This window comes from Tauraco erythrolophus, chromosome 2 (assembly GCF_009769465.1).
Source record: "Tauraco erythrolophus isolate bTauEry1 chromosome 2, bTauEry1.pri, whole genome shotgun sequence".
NCBI classification, from domain to species: Eukaryota; Metazoa; Chordata; class Aves; order Musophagiformes; family Musophagidae; genus Tauraco; species Tauraco erythrolophus.
The window spans coordinates 94163962-94182543 of NC_141466.1; the positions used below are offsets into that span (position 1 = coordinate 94163962).

The 18582-nt window shown below is 37.7% G+C and overlaps 1 protein-coding gene across 1 annotated transcript in view; it reads left to right on the forward strand.

Moving 5' to 3' along the window:
- Positions 1–18582, forward strand: part of PRKD3 (protein kinase D3) — a 47376-nt gene that overhangs the window by 17692 nt on the left and 11102 nt on the right. Inside the window, exons 5-13 of the mRNA XM_086631618.1 lie at positions 578–735; positions 2412–2601; positions 5300–5377; positions 7362–7545; positions 9484–9607; positions 12439–12516; positions 14180–14456; positions 17615–17667; positions 18043–18115. Coding sequence (XP_086487744.1) covers positions 578–735; positions 2412–2601; positions 5300–5377; positions 7362–7545; positions 9484–9607; positions 12439–12516; positions 14180–14456; positions 17615–17667; positions 18043–18115 — 1215 coding nt within the window. The remainder of the gene's footprint in view (positions 1–577; positions 736–2411; positions 2602–5299; positions 5378–7361; positions 7546–9483; positions 9608–12438; positions 12517–14179; positions 14457–17614; positions 17668–18042; positions 18116–18582) is intronic.

An 18582-nucleotide genomic window follows, 5' to 3' on the forward strand; every position in this document is an offset into this window, starting at 1 on the left:
AGGGGTTGTGCATCAGGAAACACGAGTTCTGATCCTGGCTTTAACACAAGCTTTGTGTGACCTTGGACAAATGACTTAAGAAGTGTTCTTGTTTCCCACTTCAGAAAAAATAGCTAGCTTACAAGCGTGTGCTCTTTGCACAAGGAGCGTGTACTTTGGAGAGACTCCTGAAGGGGAATCCCTTTCTTTATGGCTTTCGTCCAGCTGGCTGCTGAGCACTCTGCAGCCTGCTGTCAGGTACTGATGCTGCCTGCTCACTGCCTTCTCCTTGGCTCTTGTGCTCCAAAGTGAGGAAGTGCTGAAAGCCTCCTGGTGGAGGGAGAAGTGAGGAGGGTTCTTACACCTTGTCTCTAGAGCTGGGCTTACTGGAGACCAGTATTACAGCAAGTAGTACAAAAAATCTGTTTCTGTGAATCGCATCAAGAACACTAAAATAAGAGAATTTAACAGAACAATCTATTTCTGTCTTTACTGTTTGCCTGGATCATCTTTTTCAATTGCTTTATCGAAATATTAGTACTACTTTGGTTACCTTGAATGTTGGGGGTTTTTTATTCTAAAAATACTGCTGTTTCAGGTTGTGGGTTAAACTACCATAAACGATGTGCCTTCAAGATTCCGAATAACTGCAGTGGAGTGAGAAAGAGACGTCTGTCTAACGTGTCTTTACCAGGAGCAGGGCTTTCCGTTCCAAGACCAGCACAAGCTGAGCACACATCATCTGCCTCTGAAGAAGTATGTAATGTGAAAGGGGAAGCAATTTCTGGTTCTAAATCCTTTAAGTCCTTGGGAACTAGCTAGTGTTGCAAATGGCTGATAATGAGTACGAGGGAGATGAGCTTAACCATCGTGATTGGTTTTAGTTAATTTTTAAATCTGGTGAGTCTTAGGCTGTGATAGTTACTGATAACTGTTATTACTGTGAGAAATGAAACAGGAAGTAATTACAACTTTTATGTATAATTTTGTTATTAGCCTGGACTCATGGTTATATGAACTGAGAACTTTGGTTTGGGGAACAATAAAACACCTTGCCTTCTTTGTAATACAGATGAATTCTGTAACTACAGTATCAGTATAGCATAGTTACTTGGCTAAAGCAGTACAAATTGTAAGCTTTTATGTTGGGAGAGGAGAGAGTGTTCCTGATATGCTGTTAAGCTTTTCACAGAGTTCATCTAAAAAAAAACCCAAGCTCTATCAAGGAGGGTGTAGGGAATGAAGGCCTTACAGTAAAAGCCATCATCCATAATAATATTTTGATATAATGGTTATGATGACTGCTGAGAAGTTGTCAATTATACTGCAACTATATTGAGATCTTAAGACAGGGCATGCACTGATGAGATCCATTTGTTTCATTGCTGCTTTCACTGTGGGGTAAAAGCAGTGCTTTTGACACTTAGTCTTTCCTACCTATCTAATTCTATTACTGAACACATAACAATCCTTACATTCTTACCATAGTTTAAAATACAAATTGTATGGCTCGTCTGGTTCAAGAACCTAATTTTTTTAGCTAGAAGCTACGAAGCCTAGTCTTGAGTCATGAAAAATATTTATTCTGTTGTTTATAACTATTGGTAAGATTTATTCAGTGAGCATAGAATTTTAAGTGTTTCTCCTCTCATGGAATTTAGCTTTGTGATTTCTACACGTGCATGATTAGTACCTCTTTGACACCTCATCTTTGCTATCTGATTTTGAGTACTTGGCTTAGATGATCACTAATATATTATCATATTTGCAATTCATCTTTCAGCAGTCTTAAAACACTTTGGGTCAGATATACAGTGCCATGTTCCTTTACATTTTTCTGTAGATGTAGGTAACTGTAAATTTTATCCTGATGGGTGTTTAGTATGATACTCAATGCCTTCTTTGTTTCAATTGCTGAAGTTTTTGTTTCAACTTAATTTCAAAGATTTATTGAGGGGTTTAGTTTCCAAAATTAATTTTCTGAATATTTTTGCCTAACTTTATGAGCTCTCCAGGCACGCTCTACTTTGCTTTTTAAAACTGATAGCTTGAGGTAGTGATTGGATTTTCCTTTGCCTACCTCCAGTGTTTTCCATTTTTTCCCCTACGTGGGGGTCTGTATGTGCTATCTGTGAACCTTGCCAGGTTGCTTAAAAAAAAGTTATGAGTGAATTTTTAGCATTTTTAGCTCCTGTGGGAAAAAAAGATTAACACATACTTTCCTGCTCTCTGCAAGGCTTTTCGATCTGGTGTTTTCTTCGTTTTGTTTTATGATATCAGAATGTCCTCTTAAAGCTTCTTGGCCAGGCTGCTTTCTTACCTGGTCACTTTCTGAGCCAACACCTCCCTCCCAGCCCCACTGATTTCCCCCTGCCTCTGCTCAAGTGGAACTGTTTTGGTGCAAATCACGTATACCTTCTTTATAATACCAGCGCTGCTGCCCAGAACCTAGTAAGAGGATTCCCTCCTGGAGTGGCCGTCCCATCTGGATGGAAAAGATGGTGCTTTGCAGAGTGAAGGTTCCGCATACCTTTGCTGTTCACTCTTACACTCGTCCCACCATATGCCAGTATTGCAAACGGCTGCTGAAGGGCCTTTTCCGCCAAGGAATGCAGTGTAAAGGTAAGCACTTAATTTTCTGCTGTAATGATAAATTTCAGTAAAGACCTTCTATTTAAAACTGTTTTGAACTAATGTTTTGATGGCCAGAAGGTTGTATACTGCAAAATGGGACAGTATAATTTTTTAAAAATTGCCTATTTTTGAGAGAATTACAGCAGCCTTCATTTTAATTTTAGTAGACTGTGCATTGTACATTTTTCTGAAAAATAAGATTTAATCGCATGTAGATTGAGAACACCTTAATTCTAGAAGGATAATTCTAAATTAATATAAATGGGAAGTACTTCTCTTTGTTCAATATCTGTCTTCTAGACTCATCACTAAAGAATTTGTAAGTTTTCATTATATTATTCTAATTCAGAATACTGGTTATTACCTTTTGGACAAATTTTATACGGGTAGGTACCTTTCCTTAACTAGCTTAGGCTTCATCAGCTGCATGGTTTTTGTTTAGCATATGTTAAAATGCATGACTTGAGTTCTCCGACTCTTGTGCAGTTCCCAGGGCATAACTGTAACTTCTGTCTCTGTTGCTGGATGGTGCAGATTATAAACATTAATACGGAAAGGACTTTCTGTTGTTCTCATGTAAGTTTGTCAAATGCGAGTACCAAAGGTCAACATTTTGAAAGAGGTCACTTAATACATTTTCAGTTTCCTCTAATGGAAGACAGCAAAAATGGTCAGCTTATAGCTGTGTTAACTTTCTTTTGACTAAAAATGCTGCTGTCTCATGTAAGGAAGCAGTTTTATCTTTCATTTCTGTTTTTATTAATTCATAGTCTTTGTATTCTGTTTGAAGTCTTCATCCTGAACTGGGTTTGATTATTTATCTCTTTTTTCGGTCAGTGTCTCTTGGATACATGTAATACATAAATCATGAAGCCTGAAAAAATGCTTTGCAGTTTTAACATATAGATGCTACTGACCATATACAGTTGTTGTGACTGTGTATCTAGCTGAACAAATGGGGCTACCACATCAGTTTCAGGAAAGTGAATGACACTGGATAAAATAGTGTTTATGTATGGAAAAAAGGCTTAGAGAAATGTTGTGTATATACACGTGACATAAATACATATATTAATAGACCTCCATTTATGCAGTATGATCCTATACGTATTTCTAATATATCAGGAATTGATATCAAACAATCAAAACATTTTCATACTGCTTTCTACTACAGATTCTTAAGGTTTCCCACCAACTTCCTTGTGCACATTCCCAAAGCTTCGGGTTTTTCAGCAGTCTCATGTTTCTGAGTACCCATAAGAGCCCTGGATTTCTTGAATTCATCCAGGCTTCTTCTTGGACTCTGAGGATGATCTTTGGGATGCTAAGGCTATGTTTGTATTAATGAGTTAAATGTGCCCAGGAGCATTCCTGGACACTGAGGTCAACTGGGACAACATGACCCATGCTCATGAACAAATTTTCTTAGCATCCCAGTCTGGGTGCCTATATGCAGACTGCCTGTTGGGAAGAAATTCATGGGATGCTCTGATTTATGAACGAGACCTGGGAAATGTTTGGGACTGTGCTAATTCTTTGGGCCAAAGGCATGCTAGGGGACATTTCTAACTGTTTACTAAACTAGAGTGTTGCATTACAGTACCCAAGAATGTTTCTGAATGTAGTTTAATTTATTAGAATTGTCTCACTCTTAGTCTTCCTAGTTCCCTGGTAGGATTTGAAATGTCTCTGTTTCTTCCAGTGCCCTTCAAACTAGTGAAGTAACCATATTCCATAATATGGGTTGAAAATGCCACTATAGAACTGATGGTTCATTGGTCTCCTAGGATGCTTCCTCACAGGCACTCAGAAGCTGAACAGGATTGTATTTTGCTCCAGGGTTTGGCTTCTCTCCTACTAAAAATGGGGAGATAATGATTTTTCTCTTGTTTGGGCTTAAAAGGAAAGCGCAATGAGCTTTCTTTGGATGGCAGAAAGGGGCTAAATTGTCGTTTTGAAAACAGTTGTGGGGGCAGTAGGGAGTTTGGAAATTCATGATGTTGAAAATTACAGCAATGCTGCTAACAAAAGAAATTCCTGTTAATACCACTAATGTCGTATGCTGGACTTTGTTCAGTAGGCTGCGTCTGATACCTCGGATGCAGAAATGGCACACATCCAGGTTAGATCTGGACATAATGTTTTTCCGTCTGCCCTGGGTTGGCAGGCAGAAGTGGAGCTTCAGTGTTCAGCCAGATCTGTAATCTGAATGATAGGGTAACTGGACTTCGAGATTTACTGCAGAACATATTTGCTCTGTGATGTAGGCATGTGATCCTAGAGGCTCTGATGGCTGCAAGTCTTGGGCAGCAGGTGGGGAAAAATCATAGAGATGAGGCATTTAAATCATATAGCAATGGAAAAAAGGGTGTGGAACAGATGAGAGTATGGGAAAAATACATCATAATGGAAAAAATAACTATAGAGAAAGGTAGAGAATTAGAAAATTGTTTTGTACTGGAAGGGGAAGTGCTGACATAAATACCGGTGGGGCAAATCAACATGTGACATCAGGACAAGGTAGTTAATTTCCTTCTGGAGGTGACCTTATTGGTGTTGTCTTCAGTTACATGCACACGTATGCATCTGAACTAAAGCTTGTGATGGAATTAGTGAATGATAGAATGTTAGTGTCTGAGCAGGAGTAAGATTCTGGTATTGTGGGCTTATCTATCTTCTATTGTAGATTGCAGATTCAACTGTCACAAACGCTGTGCGTCTAAAGTACCTAGAGACTGTCTTGGAGAGGTGATTTTCAATGGAGGTAAGATGAGAAACATGTTTTCAAGTACTGACAGATCTTTGGAGGCTTAACAAGATGTGTTAGCTTTTGATTCCCTCATCTTTGAATAGTTTACGTCTTTTTATTTTATCTTCCCAGTTTTTTCACCTGAGATTGCTGACAATTAAAAAGATTCACTATAAAGCTTACACTGTGGTGACTTTAATTTTACTTAATCAGTCTTGGCAAGTACAGTATGCTTTGTTTGAGATTTGCTCAAGGAAAATGAAAAATCAAGAAACCTTCTCAATGTAGGAAAATTAAAGATCTGTTGAGATCAGTCTGCTCATTGGTCACCATGAAATATGAATTTTTTAAATGTTAGTGCCTGAAGACAAGTACTATTTTTTATGACTTTCTCATATCCATGATTTTTAGTGGCCAGAGTTGGCGCAGCAGTTTATGAGGTAAAAGAGAAAGGAAAAAAACCAAGCCTAACCAAAACAAAAAAACTCCATTCTAATTTTTTTGAAACCTCACTTAAGTAGGACTATTTTCTAAATAGACCTTACAGAGTTGAAAGAAGAAGGTGGAGAACAGTATGCGGAAGAAAGTTTAGAGTCTCTTAAGTTTTAGACCAGTGTTAAACTGGTGAAATATATGATGGATGACCAGACAGTGAGGCGAATTGAAAGCGGGTTGAATGGATGGGCTTAGAGGGTGGTTGTCAGTGACATGAAGTCTAGTTGAAGGCTGGTAACTAGTGGTGTACCCCAGGGGCCAATCCTGGATCCAGCCCTGTTCCATGTCTTTATTAATGATCTGGATGATGGGGCAGAGCATACCCTTGGCAAGTTTGCTGATGGGAGGACTGGCTGATATGCCAGAGGGTTGTGCTGCGATCCAGAGGAACTTTGGCAGGATGGAGAAATGGGCTTATGGGAGTTGTTGGACCAGATGATGTCCAGAGGTCCCCTCCAACTTCAACCATTCTGAGATTGCATTGCCCAAAATCTTGATCCCTGGCATGCTTATTTTCGAGGGGAGTAAAATTTATGATCACACCAAACTGTACAACCTGATTCAGAGGCCTTGGCAGCAGCCCTGCTAGTCATTGAGTCCATTGCACAATATATCCCATTCGTTCATACTTACCTTCCCCAGCTCCAAGGCTCTTGCCTGGCTCTTAAGATTGGTGGCCATGAAAAATAATGTGCGACATATGTTGCTGCAGCCTGCTTTCGCCACCCTTGTGATGCTGAGGGGCTAGAGGATGTAGTTTGGGAACTACAGTTTCAAGACAGTTCTTCCATGGACATAAGGAGTCTTTTATGTTCTTTCTCCCACCCTTAAATTGAGCTCTCCTCAGACAAAAAAAGAAAAAAGAGAAAAAAAACCAAAACCAAAACTGGCTACAGATAAATGTATTTGTCTTATTAGTTTTCCACAGTGCAAATTGTACAGCTTTTAGAAACTTAAAACTTCTGCCAGTCAGGTGCAAATAAGATCTGTTCTGCTTTTCTCTTTTCCTGCAATACCACAGCCTCCTTTTTCTCTCTTACTTCTGCTATTACAAGTTACAAGGGCAGCAAGAACAGAGTTTGGGTTTCTGTTGACAAAGAATTTCATGTGCACAGGAATAATTCTCTGGGTCATCTCTAGCCATCAAAAGGTTACTTTGTACTGATTACTTGTGGCACAGAATTACTTAATGAGATTTAGGTTTAGACCTTAAGCTTTTCACTCCATTTTCTTTCAATATGATTCTTGTTTTGATTGTCTCTCTTGCCTTGGCATTTAGCAAAGATGAATTGATAATGTTCATTAGCACACTGCATCATTTAACAAAAACTTGATGATTTTGTATATTCTGATTGTACTTCTATGTTTACTTGCATAAATGAAGTAGAAATTTTTTTGAGTTTTAAAAATTTTCTTCATTATTTCTTTTTGATTTTTTGGAGTTTTTTTGGGTTTTTTTTAATTGTGTATTTGAAATAATATCTGAATCCTGTGTTGTTTCCAGAACCTGCTAGCCCAGGCCAGGACTTGGATATGCCAATGGAAGTTGATAGCAGTGAAATGAACAGTGATGGTAGTCGGGGTTTAGATGATGCTGAAGAGCCCTCTCCTCCAGAGGACAAAATCTTCTTTATGGATCCATCTGACCTTGATGCAGACAAAGATGAGGAAGCTGTCAAAACCATCAGGTAAATCGAAAGGTGGATTTCTTTGCTCTGGATGTGCTTTCCTTGGTATTGTAAAGTAAAACTTTGAGCAAAACGCTTCTGAGTAGCCCAGTTTTAGTGCTTAAAGTGTTGTTTTTAATTTGTGTTTTTTTAACTTGAAATGCTTTGTAAAGTTGTCCTGTCCCAAGCAAATCTGAAATATAAATAAATTAAAATAATATAGTCTCTCTAATTGGACAATGTGTTATGCTATGACTGTTATCAAAGAAATAAAGCCAGATTATCAAAACATGGTAAAATTTGTAGCTTAACTTAACATGGCTAAGACATTAAGATCTTCATGACTTTAGCCTAATTTAGTTACTGTTATACATAAAATCATAGAATCATAGAATGCTTTGTGTTGGAAGGGACCTCAAAGATCATCTAGTTCCAACCCCTCTGCCATGGGCAGGGACACCCTCCACTATACCAGGTTGCTCAAATCCTCATCCAGCTTGGGCTTGAACACTTCCAGGGATGGGGCATCCACAACTTCTCTGGGCAACCTGTTCCAGTGCCTCACCACCCTCAGAGTGAAGAATTTCTTCCTTATATCCAATCTAAATCTTCCCTCTTTCAATTTAAAGCCATTTCCCCTTGTCTTATCACTACAGGCCCTTGTAAAAAGTCCCTCTCCAGCTTTCCTGTAGGCCCCCTTTAAGTACTGGAAGGCTGCAATGAGATCACTCTGGAGCCTTCTCTTCTCTAGGCTGAACAGCCCCAACTCTCTCAGCCTGTCTTTATGTGATGATTTAAAAGGAATTACTCAAGATATTTTAGTATTCACATCATAGTTTCTACACATTTTAGGAAGAAGTTCGATAATTTTTTAACTTGATGTGATTTTTTTTTGAAGTCTTCTGTCTGATAACTGTTAAATAGTTCCTGTAGTCAAGCCTGATCTTTTTAGTTTCTGTATTATTCTAAATAGTGTCATCCTGATTTTAAGTCATTCTTAATAATGTAAAAGCAGTTGTATCAGGTCAAACCAAAGGTCATTTTAGCTCAGTGCTTAATAGCAAATATGTAAGGAAGAGCATATAGTGATACCTTCTCAACTTTCAGTGACTTATAGCTCAAGGACTTCTTGAGTTGGAAGTAGCATCTTTTCTGTGTTCCACCTCTAGGTAGGATTTTTCCATTTATTTCTAGTTGCATTTGAAGCAATTAAAGTTTTTTGGCATGTACAGCATTCTGTGGCAGTCAGGTCTGCAATGTAACTGTGTGCTGTGTTAAAGCATCCTTACGTTTTTGGCTTTGAATCTGCTATGTTATTTTGTGTGTTTACAAATATTTCTGCTAGTGCCACATGCAGGAGCTCTGGTGTTAAGCAGGCAACTTAGTGGTTCACTGCATCTTCAGGGCTATTGAAACCTGTAGGTTTAACTAATGACTCTGTCAGAATGTTCGAGATTAACTGTCCCCCAGGCAAAGATTTGGCAATGTCCCTGAGCATAGATGAATCTTCCTAGTGCAGCTGTGATTTAACACATCTCTCAATGTTTTTGCAAATTGAAAGTATGCTTATATAAGGACCTCTGTCAGTGTAATAACAATATGAAGAAGTAGCATAGTCAATTTATACAGACGAGAAAATAATAGCAATGCTGATTTTTATGCTGGATTGAGTCCAGCGTTCTCAGCTAATTGTTTTGAGAGATAATGATTTCTGTAGTGTCCTCATTCCAGTGTGTTTCTTTTATGTTCCACAGAGTGATTTAAGTACTGCAGTACTTGCAGTAGGAGAGCTAGGGGGAGCTCAGATACCTTATCAATTTCATCTATTAGTGAAATAATTTGTATGGGAAGAAAAGGTGGCTGTTCCTGAAATTATGGGCTAAATGTCTAGTACCAGTATAATTGCAGTACTGTTGTGTTTTAACTTGTTAAATATTAACTGTTCTGTCTTTTTCTTAGTCCTTCAACGAGCAATAATATTCCCCTCATGAGAGTTGTGCAGTCGATCAAGCACACAAAGAGGAAGAGCAGTACAATGGTGAAGGAAGGATGGATGGTCCACTATACTAGTAGAGACAATCTGGTCAGTGACTTTAGTTTCTTGCTACATTAAGTTAAATTATTTCTCTAAACCAGTGTAGTTTATTATTTTTATTTAGATATTGTGATTTACAATATAATTTGAAAGAATTTAGCCATGATGTTCATTATAAAGAAATCTGATGCAAAGGAGAAACTGTAGTTTATTCAAAATTCTTCATGTGGTGATTCAACAGTACTTTTCCTTCTCCCTTTTAAGAAGGAGAAGCGTCTCTAAATTGTCTCAGATTAATTGCATGTTTAAGATTGCAGCTTTCCTGAGATAATAATTTGGAATAATTTGCTTATGTCTTCTTTCCGTTTAGCAGTTGAACTAAATATTTGTATCGATGTTTTTATTCAACCACATGAAAAGGTGTAAATCATTATACAATGATGAGTGCTGAAATGGTCAACAGTATTATTCTAATGATCTAGGTGTTTGTAGATATTTATGTGTAGATATGGGAGCCCTTTGTTCCTCTAGCAATTCACTCTATCTGAAAGCAATCAGTATTGAGCACCATCCGTCCCAAATTCACTATTCTTGATGTCAGTGGAACAGAGTGTTGCAGCTTGACTGTATGTCTTTGGGTATGCAAGCATCCTCCAAAAAGACTACGTAGTGTTGTTTGTTTGGTTTTTTTCCCAGTGCTCTAGTAATCATTTCTTAATTGAACCTGCTTGGGCAAACTTCTTGGCTTTGTGTATTGAGGAGGAAGATAAGGAAGAAGAGCTGGGTTCCTTAAGTTGTCTGATGGAAGGGAGTGAATCCTCTTGTTTTTTTGGTAGATGAATGAAAAGGCTGAATTCAATAGGTTCCCGAATCTCATGAAGCACAGGGTGTCATATTGAGACTGTTCATGAAAGGCAGCATAAATACTTTTGTATGCTTTGTCTCTATGCAGGAGTCTGATTGAAGGGGGCTTCAGGAATATAGAAAAGCAAAGTTATTGAAGTTCTGTTGAAATCAAGCTGAGGGGTGATACGAGTCAGCTCAGATTACTGTAGTATTTTTACTTTTTGTCATTGTCAACTAAACGGAAAGTCAGAAACTAAGTCAGAAACACTTCTTTCAAGTACAGTTTTCTAATATCTAGATGTATTTGTCACAAACCAAAATAAGTATCCAGCATATTTCAGTTGAGATTCCAGCCAAGGCCACTTAAGACAATTATTGTCAGCTGGCTATGGGAAAACTAAGGCCAGATGGTAGACGAAGATGAACAGTTATAGCAGTGTTCAGGACAGATCCGATACTCAGTTCTGATTAGTCTTTCAGTACAGCCAGTACTTTTTTCCATGGACTTTTTTGGACCTCCTCATAGAACAGTGATCAGGTTATACACCTTAGCTTAGTTGTTCGTTTTTTTTTTTTTTCTTTTTTTAATCTGTCAGTCTGGATGCTACCTAGATGATATCTGCCAAAAAAGGCCATTCAAATTAAATGGAGTATTCTGCCCCAAAACATGATATCCTCAGCCAAGCAAGATCTCACAGAGCTTCCTGATGGGAGGAGACTTCCACGTTGGGCATTACAACATTGACTGTTTCCCTTGACAGCCTGCTCTCAGCAATGTCAGGCTGTTTCCTGTTCCTGAAACGACTTGGGCTTTCTATCAGTTCCAAAGAGGTTAATTTTAACGGCAGTATCTGTATACTTTTTGCTGACCCTGGATAACAAGTTACTTCGCCCTTTATAACGAGGGGTTTCTATATCATTGTCTGTATTCTTTTCCTCACTCTGAACCCTTCTGTTCTCAAAATGCGGTATGGACAGATTTTGAATCCCTGAGTGAGCTACAAATCTGTTCCTTAATTTCCGCCCTTCAAAATCTTCCCTGATTCGTGATTTAATAAAAAAACGTATACGTCCAAAGGACAGGTTCACCCTTATGCTTTCACACAGCTTCCATTGAGTGCTGACTGAGAATTCCATTTAGTTAAATCCATTCATGTTCTAGCTTTTTTTTGTCCAACTCCTACAGATAGTCTTAGCTTCACCATGACTGAAGTGATTTAAGCTCTGCTGTATTATGTTTCAAACTTCTCATCCTAGGCCAGAGTTAAGAGTCTTGCATTTTTGTCACAGAAATATGAAAATGGTTTTCTAACTATATGAGCATGGTGCAAGCAAATTAAATTAGATTCACACAGCCATATTAGCTTTCTGAAAGCTGCTTTGTTTTGAGGAATGTTCCTCTGCTTAAAACTACAAGACAGTTATGTGCAACAGTTTATTCATATTACTTTTTGGTGGAGAAGAGATTTCTCATTGGTGGAGACTTCCAGAAAATGGCTATTTAGTCTGTCTTAATCTTTATGTTTCACCCCTAAAGATACTTTGTCCACTTGAATCTCATAATCTGTCTGTCTTGACACTGTGCACTTTTGACCTTCTAGAATTCTGGGTTGACAAAAGAATTAAGGACTTGTTAGGCTTGCTCAGTCCTCGAATCCTTGCAACGTTGGTGTGAGGGCACAGAGGGAGAAAGCATGACTCCTACAATTGTTACTAAATTTAAATAATTCAAGTTTACCTGGATTGAAACCTGTGTAGCTAAGTTGTTTTTTTTTCCTGTACGAGATAACTGTTGTTGTCACTGCCATTACTGTAAGGTAAGTGATATTTTTTTTCTAGTTTGTGGAAATAATTTTTGAGCTACCTCTTGAGTTTAAGAAAAACTTTATTCCCAAAGTGTATATTTGCATGTATCTAGCCTAAGATGCCTTCCTAGTAATCTAGTAATTTCAAGCATTTCTCTTTAAATAATTGGATAACAAAAGCTATACGAATGACTTATTCGTTATAGTATTGTACTGTGTATTTTGTAGAGAAAAAGACATTACTGGAGATTGGACAGCAAATGCCTCACACTGTTTCAAAATGAATCTGGAACAAAATATTACAAGGTAATTAATGATGAGTAATGATTATGTTGCACTTGGTTTACTCAGATCTATAAAGCACTGAAATCCACTTGTGAGTATTATAAGTATTATCTCCATCTCCCCATCTTTTTTAATTAAAACTGTGACAGGTTAATTGTTTTTCAAAGCTTGTAAGTGAGAAGGACCAACACTAACTCTGTGAAGTTGCATGCAGCTCCTATTCTGATCCCCCTGAGTATGTGTCTCTTTACATTTTACATGTACTGTTCTCCTGAATTGCCTAGCGTCTTAAGCTTTCTTCACAATTACCAGAGAATTTTGTTTGGCTGCCAGTCTAATGAAGGTTAGGATTTTTGCATTCTGTAAGTAGTGACTGAAATTTTGCATGCCTGTATATTTTATTTCGAGGTTCTCAAAATTTAATTATTACCAACTGTACAACTGAAAGTTGCAAGCAAGATTTAGAGGAAAATTTACTGTGCGGCCTGGAGTTATATAAAGGAAGCTTAGCAATAAGCTCAGTATATTGTTAATGTAGTAAAGTGTTCAGTGGTGGAATATTAAGAAAATGTTTTTGAATGTTTAAACAGGATTTTTCCCTTTCTTGTCTTACACCTTTAGGTGGGGGTCCAAATCTTGCAGCTTCTTCCTTTATAACATCTCTAAGATGAAGCCTTTTCTCTGTACACCCAGCTAAACTTGCCCAGATCCTTTTCATCCCTGTCTTGACCAATGCAGTCTCTTCTTCTCAGACCTCCCTGATACTTGTAGTGCCCTGTGCGTTCAAACCACAGCTGGTAAAATACGTTCCTTGCTTCTTGCTCCATTGTCACTGCTTTTTAGTCCTTTGACTTGTCCCTTTCACCCCCACACCTTTAACTGCTTAAATCTCAGGTTATTTGTCTTTGCTATTACAATTGTTCACAGTTGTTACCTTTACATTTGTTTACTGCTCATCTTAATCAGCTACTGTCTCTTATCCCCCTAACGCCAGCCTGGTGCTCACCTGCTTATTCACCACTTTTGCAAGTGGCGTGCACCTGTACACCTTCCCATGTATGTGGAATGTCCTCCTCCAGCTAGTGTGAACTTGCAACCATTTCTTTCTTCAGATCTGTTCTCTAGTACTGCTTGTACCTTAATTTTTACTTGGCAAGGTGGAGGAGTCGGTCAAAATCGTTAATATCTGTATGGAGGAGAAACTTTACCAAAACCAATTCGGCTGTGTGAAGCAGTGCTTATTGACTAGCTTATATAACCGCATCCTCTTCTCAGTGTTGTCTTGTTTCACTTTTTTCCCCTGTCACGTTCTTCTCTAAGCTGTCTATACAGCTAAGCTGTATAAACTACAGGGGGAAAATGGTCGTTCTATAGCGTGCATCATGTGTATGTGGTGGGGGTGTGTGTCATGCTGAATATAAACGCAGTTTGTCTTAGTAGAGAACAGTAGTTGTACAGAGAACTGTGGTGGGGCTGGAAGTCCCTCTAGGCTTCTGTAGAAGAATTCAGAAAACTGTGGGTGGGCAACGGTCATGTGCAGTTTGACATTAGTTGTGAAGCTTGATGTTCTGGTATTGTGATATCTTTGCTTTGATTTCTTTGCAAACACTTTTAAGTTGTGAGTATCAGTATATTAAACTATTATATGCAATTTCATTTTTTATTTTTTAATATTTTTCTTCAGGAGATTCCACTTTCAGAAATTCTCCAGGTGACTCAGCCTCGAGATTTTTCAAACGTGGTGCAGGGCAGCAACCCATACTGTTTTGAGATCATCACTGACACGATGGTGTACTTTGTTGGCGAAAACAATGGCAGCAGTCATCACAGTCCTGTTCTTGCTGCCACCGGAGTTGGACTTGACGTAGCTCAGGGCTGGGAGAAAGCCATTCGTCAGGCTTTGATGCCAGTCACTCCTCAAGCTAGCGTTTGCACTGCTGCAGGACAAGGAAAAGATCACAGTAAGCAGGCAGACAAGGCACTATTACTCATATTCTGAAGCTGTTAATGGTAGAGGTTCTGTTCAGAAAAGTGCTTATTTAGAGTGAAGTATATCTGTCTATTTCTCTGCTGAATCTGATTTGTAACTTGCCACAAGTTTCTAAAAAGTGACACTCAGGTGTTGGGGGGGTGGGCAAATTCTTTAATCTGTTGTAGCAGCAAGTAGTAGTTAAGAAATTTACAATATGACTGCATATTGCATAGCTTTGTGGTAGGAGCATTAAGACCTCACACATAGTTGCTGGATATGAAAAGGCACCATAGTTTAGATATTTCTGAGGTACTTTTAAAAATAAATAAGTAAATATATATATTCAGATTATATGTATATAATCTGAAAGAACTAAATTTGGATGCTTTTTGACAGTATCCCCTATTTTTTAAAAAAAATAATCTGTGAGATAGCAGCAGCTAAGGAGAAGAAAAGGAGTTAGTGATGCAATGTAAAGACTGCTAGTGGTGGAAAGAACTTCTTATGAGCTGTGGGTACTAACAAAAAGTACTTAAAAGTACAAAAATTCTTCTTATTGTGCACCTGCTCTTCCTTTCTTCCTCTGGATCACAGGATCACATCCATTATCAAGGACTAAACTATATATTGTATTCTTTCTCTTCAGATATCTCCTTGTTCCTTGCAATGATATCGATTCACATTCTGTACTGAGGTTTATGCTTTCATTTTTCTAGTTTCCTTTCAACTTCCAGCTACTCCTTAATCTTCTTTTAGTGAAATTTTCTTTTGCAGGAAATTCTGAGATTAGTTTCTCTGTTTCTGATAACTGGCTACTCTGCATCAGCAACAGTTAGGAACATGTAAATGCTAGTCTGAGGTAAAGGCACTTTCTGAAAATGCAACTATGATCTCAAATGTAAACTATGAAATGCCAATACTAGTATCTGTATTTGATTACAGTGAAGATACGTAACTGTAAGGTGGTACCTCTTAACTGGCCTTACACATACATAAAATGCCACTTTCAATATGAAATTCCTAGTTCTAAACATGTATGTACCAAGGCTCTCTTTGTTTTCTAAAACCTGAGGCTTACTGTCGCTGAGAGATTTGCAAAGATAGTTGCTTTTTCCAAAATCGATGGTTTTGCGAGTATAAGTAATAACATTTTTATATGAAAACCTGACAGTGTTGGATAACAAGACTTCAGAGGTAGATACAGAGAGGAAGTATTTTAGCATGTTTAGGATTGTAGGAGTATAAGAAACTACCGTGAGTTGTGGAGTGGCATTCCCATATTCTTAGACAACTCATCAGGCTGGTTTTTAAACTCTAAGAGGCCCACAAAGTGTCTGTTCATCCCTTTCCTTCCTGCACACTGTAAGCCATGTCCCAAGAGCTTTTAAGAAAATCAGACTTCTAGTAAAAAAAACGAAACCCCCAAAGCCTCAAATATGTTCATTTAAATGAAAAGACTGAGAGATTGCTGATGCTGGAAATGCTCACAGCAGCAGGGAATTTATAGTGTCAATGTCCACAAGGCACTAGCTAGTCTATTTATACCATGTTCAAGCTGGGAAGTAACTAGAAATGAGGATGGTCTTCTAGTATGACCCATGGGAGAGTCCCTTCTGGCCTTGTGGGATGGGACAAACATCCCACCTGGTGGCTGGGGTGGGATGTTTCTTTGTAGGATATTTCTGAGCTGTATGAGAAAGAGAAGATTAGTGAACTGTTACCTGGTATAGATTACGTATTCAATGTTGGCATTACTGATTTCTTCAGAAGTGACAGTTTTTCAGCCCTTGTTCTTAGGCATTTCAGCCACTAGAAGAATGGATTTATTTGCAAGGAGTAACTCAATCTTTATCTAATAGATATTTTGTATTCTGTAGCCATCTGTGGAGAAGAGTTCAGTGTGTTCTCTTTCAAATGTTTCAAACCAGTTCAGTTTCAAAAATGGAATCTTCACTTTTGAGTTACCTTGTTTCAACCTTGCTGCAATTTGTGTTGACCTCGGTAATTTTTTTGTCTGCTTTCTTTCTTGTTTTGCCTTGTGTTCTGTACTTTTAGTCTAATACAGGCTTGACTTTAGTCAATAATCAGTAGGCATGTGGAAGACTGTAATTCCAATTCATATTCAAGATGCAGTATTCAGAGTGTCTTTGAGAACTAGTATTTGTTGCTATCTTAAGTCTGTAAATTCCTTCTTTGAGATAAAATACAGTTGGCAAAAATCACATACAGACATTTTCTTTGTTCTCTGAAATTGTGTTTTTAAAGTCCAGGGCTCCTCTTAGCGTGATAAAGGCTCTTTTCAATGTGCTAGTAAATCTATAGTGTATCCTCTTTCCACCTTGTATGTGAATTTGTTCTATAGGTTTTTTTGGAAGTTAACATAACAAATGACAGGTGTCCATTTGTCTGAGATGCTTCACCTCTGTCTTGGAAGTCAAAGGAAAAGACTGTTTTCTGTCTTCCTTGAGATATCTCTTCTTGTCTGTGCATCATAATGTTATTCCTGTAGTGAAAATTTCATGTCAACATCTGCTGCAGGCTGAAAAATTCTATATCTTTATCTGGTGCTTTTACTTGCAAATTACACTTCCTACAGATGGTCTTATATTCTGAAGATTGACATGCTTCTGAAAATAATCCATGGAAGAAATATTGCTTTTATTATGGATTTTATTGCTTTTTTAATTAACGTATCTTCTGTTAACTTGCTTTGCTTGATTTATTTCCTTTTTGTTACACCTTAGTTCCGTATATCTTGATGCACAGAAAATTAGTAACCACATTCATTTGACTATAAGGGACCTACCTTGTTCTCTTCCCTATATTTTTCTGTTTTACTACCAGAAATTCTTAGTAGTTTAATGAACTCTGATACAATTGTCACATCGCTGTTGCATTTGGTTTTCCAGCTCTCTATTGTATACACACTGATATGATGAGTTCCAGCAAAACTCCCAGGGTTGTTTATCTAATCAATCTGTGAAATCTGACTTCTGCAGAACATCAGTAAAAGTTGTTTCACTGTGACTGGGTTAGGAGTCAGTAAAGGATTTTTTTTTTTTGCTTTTGCTTTTTTTCCCCCTTTTCACTAGAAAAAGCCTTCCCTTCCTATTTACTTACTCAGTTATATCTTATTCTTTATTGCAGAAGAGTTATCTCTAAGCATCTCTGTTTCAAACTGCCAGGTCCAGGAGAATGTGGTGAGTCATATGCATTGTATAATAATAGTGCTTATTTACCTGTGTATCTTAAAAGTAGTTGGTTGTAACAGTGCCCAAGGGAGAAAGCAACACCAGGGTATTGTGGCTAAAGAAGTCTGTGTTACATACAGGAAGTCATCTGCTTACCTGGCACAGCCGTTAGTTTCTATGGATATATGTCCCTGTATACAGTGCGTCTCAGTGTATCCTCTTCAGGAAAAGTTGGTTGTATTTTTCCGCTGCATTCAGGCTAATGATGGCACCCTTTATAGAGTTTGATTAACGTAAAATTTAAATACAGCTTAGCCAGTACTAATATGCTCATGAACATTTTCATTACTCCTGATATTTGTGATTTCTTTTTTCATGCATTAGGATATCAGCTCTGTGTACCAAATATTTGCTGATGAAGTGCTGGGTTCTGGTCAGTTTGGTATTGTATATGGAGGTAAGTTGCATAATAAATTATGCATTTATTAAGATATAATGTCTGTCTGCTTGATATAATTAACATTTTCATATTTGCTTAGCTGTATCTAGAATATCTAGGTGAAGTTTATCTTGTTAAAAGTTTTGTTTGGATTACTTTGCTGTGTCTCTGCAATTTTATGTACAGTATTTCTTACAATTAATTATTTTGCATTTAGAGTTTTGCATTAGCATCAAAATCAGTTTAGAATATGCATTGCTTTTTTACCACAGTTAAATACAAAGCTAGCTCTAGTCTGAATTTGACCTTGGTTAATGATTTGGGTTTTTTAAATTGCAAATTTTAACACTGCATTATACAATATAAAAGTCATGTAATTAAAGAGGATGTCAGTTATATCTGTTTTTAATGATATGTGAGAGATGTTGCCAAAAACAATTAGAAGAAGACATATTTTAGTTTATCCTGTGGCAGTATTTATGAAA